Source organism: Glycine soja, chromosome 18, assembly GCF_004193775.1.
Source record: "Glycine soja cultivar W05 chromosome 18, ASM419377v2, whole genome shotgun sequence".
Taxonomy (NCBI): Eukaryota; Viridiplantae; Streptophyta; class Magnoliopsida; order Fabales; family Fabaceae; genus Glycine; species Glycine soja.
In genome coordinates this window covers 11,385,797-11,392,211 of record NC_041019.1, presented here as the reverse complement: position 1 = coordinate 11,392,211, position 6,415 = coordinate 11,385,797, and the positions used below count along the sequence as shown (strand labels likewise).

Below are 6,415 nucleotides of genomic sequence, written 5' to 3'. Positions count from 1 at the left end.
CAATTCTGCACTGTTTGATTAGGGCAATATGATGGAACTCGGTAGACGATAATAATGGTATAATTTGTGGTTCTGGTTCAGGTATTGTATGGTAATATGAAGTGATTAAGTCGTTAATTGTGGTATGTGAACGGTGAATATATGTAGATGACGCAATAGAGGTTTATGATCCATGACAACGATGTTAAATGGTAAACCGAGTACAAATGATATAAAATTTGAAGTTGGGTGATGAAAATGTGGTATTGACATGCACCTCCCATGTATTTATAATATAAACTGTATCGAGATTCCAAAGCACATTTAGACTTTATCTCATTGTAAGGCCTCGTGATTCTAAAGCACATTTACACTTTATCTCATTGTAAGGCCTCAAGATTCCAAAGCACATTTACAATTTGTCTCATTGTAAGGCCTCGAGATTCAAAAGCACATTAACACGATTGTGCTAGTGTCACGCATCGAGATTCTAATTCACGTGAACCATGGACTTGTGATTGATTGTATATATAAATGTACCATATCACCAAAGACTTTGCACAGTTGCATCAAATCAAATTGTGACAGTAAACAGAGAGAGCAAGCAAAATAAGATCAGAACCAATTTGTACATACGTTTATATCAATGGTGAAAACATTCAAAGTTCAAGTGCAAATGCAGTTTTTAAAGGTGACAAGACAAAATCGTTACTGTTGAATCCAACAATGACATTGCTAAACATAATCACCGCAATACAATAATCAACTAGAGATAATGATGTTATGCCTATAATTACTGCACTTTGGTATCGTTGTCCTGTATATGAATTCAATGGTCAAGTTCAATATAGGGCAATTCAAATTATTGATGAAGAAGGTGTTTTGTGCATGCTTCATACATTTGCAAATATAGCAAGTGTAATATGTATGGAACTTAAAGTTTATGTTCATAATTCATTATCACCTACTCAAGTTAATGACCTAAGTTGGGCTGAGATGGAGTAGGAGTTGCACAATTCCCTAAAATTAGAATGAATAATTTAACATATTTTTTTGTTGTTGCGTTTAAGTTTCTCTCCGTCTTTATTATGTATTTGTAGTTGTTCCATGCTTTGAAGTTGTTTTTATCAATTTACTTCAATAATAATAGCCTACACGTGCATGATTTTAGAGATGTTGAACAGTGTCGTACCTAACCCTCACATGCATCAAGAACCCCATTAATGTGTGATGTTGCACACTGTTCACTCACATGCATACATTTACCGCATTAACGTGATTCTCAACAATCCACGTGGACTCGGTGCGGGATGCAGAACACTGCGGTCAACAATCATAATGCAACAGATAGACTGTCATCTTTAATGTGTGGTGTTGCACATTGTTCACTCATATGCGTACGTTTATTGCATTAACGTGATTCTCAATAATCGTGTGGGCTCGACGCGCGATGCAGAACACTGCGGTCAACAGTCATGATGTAACATACAGACTATCGCCTTTAATGTGTGCTGCTGCACACTGTTCACTCACAGGTGTACGTTAACCCCATTAATGTGGTTCTAAAAAATCCACATGGGCTCGGTGCACGATACAGAATAGTGCGGTCAACAGTCATGATGCAAAAAACAAACTATTGTCTTTGGAAATTTACGGAGCTACACAGTGTTCACTCACATGCATTGAATATCCTACCTATGTCTGTCACCTAACTCTCCTACCTAACTTTGCCACCTAACTCTCATACCAAACTTTCTCACCCTAAATAAATATAATCTCACCATTTCACAACACATCATACATAATAACATTCTCACAAAACAAACCTCTATTCATAACTCTCACAGTCTTCCCACTCACATCCCATGGCTCCACTAAAGAAATTTTGATCATCATTTACCACCATGGTCACATTGCAGATGTCCCGGTTAATGGATCGATGTACACATGTGTGAATCCAATATTTCTATAAGTGAGTCATTCTGTTATGTTAACACAATTGATTCAAAAAATTAACAATCGTCTCCCTACTCAATCAACTGAAAAAGTTGATCAATGGTTATATCGTGTCCTTATTTCATTTCATCAGGGTCAGACATGTTTTATTTCAGCACAACTACTCGACAATGACGATCTCAGAGGCGCAGTGGAAATAATTCTTCAGAATCCACAATTGAATTCTGCCGAATTGTATGTTGTTACTTACCTTTCCTCAACCATAACCACCGTCTCCTACCGTCATTTCCACAACTACAACTACCGCATCCACAACAATTACTGTACAACCTGAACCTCAATGATCCAGTGTCTTCATACAACAACCATAAAATAAAGCAACTATTATTCCTAGAATTATTGTAAAAGATAAGATTGTTGTTTTGACCCCTTAATCGATGGGATTTTGTAAAAATCTTGTGACATGCTCTGCATCAGGTTGTAGGACTCCGATGCTCATGTGGGTCCCACAACCCCTTTGTGTCTTTCTCTCTCCAACTAAAAATTTCCAATTAATGGAAAAGAGCTTTTACCCTAAAAATGGATCAGACAGACTCGTTAAGTTCGACCCACCTTGACTTGCTTAATAAGTGGGGTCAATCTAACTCAGTTCACTTTTTAAAAATTATATTTAAACATTAGCTAACATTTGATTTTTTTTTCCTATTACTATGTTACTAGTATGAAGTATTTATTGGCTTTGTTAATGACTAATCTCCATCGAAAAATATAGTTGACCACTTTTGATGGATCTCCCCTCCTAATCACATTTTTTTCCATTCACACAACTCGAATCCAAAATATTGCTTAAGGGAATCCAACCTACCACTCAAATCAACGACTTATTGATAGATTGAGTTTATGAGGAAAGAATGAGTTTGAGTCTAAAATTTATTTTTACAAAAAGAAGCTTTTAAGTAACTTTTGTGTTACATCTAAAATTTTATATTAGATTTTACTATTAATTTATTTTTAAAATAAACATATTTAAATATACTCCCTTCAGTCTCAAATATTAAAAAAAAAACCTAATTTACGCTAACTAAGAAAGTTAGTTAACCACATTTAATTACACCAATCTCAATTAAAAATTAATTTTTCCTAACTTACCTTTCATTGGAACTTGGTATTAGCTAGGAATAAAAATGAGTCATTAAAACTAAAACCTCAGTTGAATGAAGGGTATTCTAGAGATAATAACATAGAATGAAGTAAAATTAATTGAAATTTCTTATATTTAAGATAAAAATAGATATTTTCTTCTTCTTATATTTAAGATTAGAGTAGTACATTACTATGAAATTAATCTTTATGAAAATTAATTTTGTAAACACAATTGTTGAAGATAAGAGAGAAAACTTACGCACACTATGTTATGTCATCAATTAATGCTTTTACATGATAACAAAGACTAAGTAAAAAAAAATTTAATTCTAGAAGAACTAAAACAGTACAAAAATAAAAAAAAAAAAACCTTAAAGTACTAAAATCAAAAGCACCATATTTTAAAGGATCAAAAGGTTATTTAAGTTATTTTTTTGTTTACAAATAGAAGTAATAGTTTGGAGTAGGAATATTCATAAATTGATATAATTCAATAAACATTGAAAAAACAAAAAAAAACGAAAAAATAAAAACCGAATGGATTGAAAAATTGAAAAAATATTTATATAACCACTCATGTTTATATTTTTATTTCTTATATATTTGTAAATTTATATAACTTATATTTATTTAAGAAAATATATTAAATTAAACATAATTTACTATAGTTAAGATGTATAAATATAATTATCAAGTCATGTAAATTTATTTTTGACGTAGAATATATTTAATAAAAATTTATATCTTTACTGGTTACATAATGACATTTAAATAAGATATTTAATATTTTATATTATTTATATTATATTTATTATATGTCAGATCATTTATATATTTTTCAATTAAATAAAAGTAAGATTAAATCTAAAAATTAATCCAATCCGTTGTAAATTAAACCAGATAACATTGAATTAAAATTTTAATCAAACCATTCAACTACAAATTAAGAATATTAAAATAACTGCATCAAATGATTTTTCTTAATAATCAATCAAATACACTCAGCAAACATCCCTAGTTTGGACAACTTAAACGCCATCCTGTTATTTTCAATTCAGTTGCAATCAAATGTGCAATTATTGAGTAAAAAACTAATAAGCCTGTCCATTAATTTCAGTCATTCTTCTTTCTTTTTTTTTTTCACTTAAAAATAAGTGAGCGCGTTGCTCGTGGTCCTTTCTCTATATTTTATTTGCTTTTCTTATTTCTTTGCCTTTCACATCCCTCAACTTGATACAACGTCTCATATAGGTACACATAGAACAGAGCAATGAAGCATAGTTACCCACATCAAAATCTCAAAAATGGTGACCATAAAAGCTTCTCACACTGTGGCTCCAAATCAACCAACACCCCAAGGTCGATTATGGCTATCTAACAGTGACCAAACCGCACGCCCAGCCCACACACCAAACCTTTACATCTACAAAGCAAAACACAACATCATCGAATATGACATTGAGAAAATGATAGACTCTCTTAGCAAAATTTTGGTGCACTACTATCCAGTAGCTGGCAGATTGAGCGTAACAGAAAGTGGTCGAATGGAAGTGGATTGCAACGCAAAGGGAGTGACATTGATCGAAGCCGAAACCGCAAAAACATTTGATGATTTTGGAGACTTCACACCCTCAGACTCCATCAAGGAAGAACTTGTTCCAGTGATTGATTATCACTCTCAACCTATAGAAGAGATTCCTTTGGTATTAGTCCAAGTAACAAGATTCAAAGGTGACCGAAAACAACAAGGCCTTGCCGTTGCAGTGGCTGTTTCTCATCCTGTGGCTGATGGGTATGCTTGGATTCACTTCATCAACACATGGGCAAAGGTTAATAGAGGAGGCATGTTAGATCTTAATGACATGCCATGTCTAGATAGAACTATACGCAGATCATCGTCGTTGTCATCACCGCCACCGCGCTTCGATCACCCTGAATTGAAGCCTCTACCATTTAAACTAGGCAAATCTGACAGCACTGAAGAGCAAAATAAGAAGACAACAGCTGCTGTATTAAAACTCACATCAGAACAAGTGGAGATGTTGAGGAAGAAGGCTAATGAAAATGAAAACCTATCAACAAAGCAAGGGTCAAGATCAAGACCTTGTAGCAGATTTGAAGCTGTGGCTGCACACATATGGAGATGTGCATGCAAGGCTCGTGAACTAGATCGCAATCAACCAACTCTTGTTCGGTTCAACGCCGATTTTCGCAATAGACTAACCCCTCCTCTCCCGAGAAATTATTTTGGGAATGCATTGGCGGCGACAGTGACACCAGAATGTTATGCTGGAGAAATCACATCGAAACCGTTGAGCTATGCCGCCCGGAAAATGAGAGAAGCGGTTGAAATGCTCAAGGAAGAATATATAAGTTCACAGTTAGATATTGCGTTGGGTGAGGAGCAATTGGAGTCCATAAAGGCTTTGTTCTCGAGACAAGGAGAGCGTAGGAATGCCCCTTTTGCAGGGAACCCTAACCTTCAAATCACGAGCTGGATAAACATTCCACTGTATGAAGCAGATTTTGGCTGGGGAAAGCCTGAGCATTTTGTTCTGGGATATGTGTGTCCGTTTGACAGGGGGATTATTATTCAAGGTCCAGAAAATGATGGTTCTGTCATTGTCATCATGTATTTCCAGATATCACATATGCAACTCTTTAAGAAATTCTTCTACGAGGATGTATTCACTTCAAGGTTGTAATTCCTGGTTGTTGCAGATTGATCCATGAGGATCAATGTTGATTCACATCAAGCTTCTTTTGTGTTATAATTATAATAAATGAATGGGTTAATTATGTTTTTGTTTCATAAATTTTGCATAAATGTCTCTTTTAGTTTTTAAATAATTTTTTGTGTTTTTGTTCTTATATTTTCATCTAGAGGTCTTTTTTTTGTAATAAATAAGAATCAAGGAGGATATTAAGATATTTATAACACTCACACACTTTACTTAATCAATTAATCAATTAAGTTAGACATATTTGCTTTGTTCTGAGGAATGTCTAAAAACTATTTTATATTACACTACTCTAAAACTAAACTGAATTAAACTCAAAAAAAAATTGAATTGCTTTATAAAAGCTAACCTGGAACTGTTTCTTAAGTTCAGCTCTATAAAACTAAGCTGCTAATAAAAATAGAATTTGGTGCACTAAAACCAAACTGTTAATAACATAGCCTCCTCTCATGCGGTGCCTGCTACAAACAAGGTGGTTCGTTGCTTAAAATTTAGAATTGTATAATGTCCTTTAATAGGATATGTGAATCTATCATGAAGTTCACCACAGAGACTCTTAAAATTTATTTTAGACCTAAAAAATGAATGACTGAAAT

The 6,415-nt window shown here is 33.6% G+C and overlaps 1 protein-coding gene across 1 annotated transcript; it reads left to right on the top strand.

Annotated features, from left to right (window-relative positions):
* The first annotated feature begins 4,277 nt into the window (after positions 1-4,277).
* On the top strand, positions 4,278-5,894 carry LOC114394917 (spermidine hydroxycinnamoyl transferase-like). The gene has a single exon (XM_028356601.1). The coding sequence runs from the start codon at positions 4,383-4,385 to the stop codon at positions 5,781-5,783; it is 1,401 nt and encodes a 466-aa protein (XP_028212402.1). The 5' UTR covers positions 4,278-4,382; the 3' UTR covers positions 5,784-5,894.
* The last annotated feature ends 521 nt before the right edge of the window (positions 5,895-6,415 follow it).

Bases quoted from the DNA above. Each gene is read 5' to 3' on its own strand.
- LOC114394917 (XM_028356601.1), top strand. From the start codon at position 4,383: ATGGTGACCATAAAAGCTTCTCACACTGTGGCTCCAAATCAACCAACA.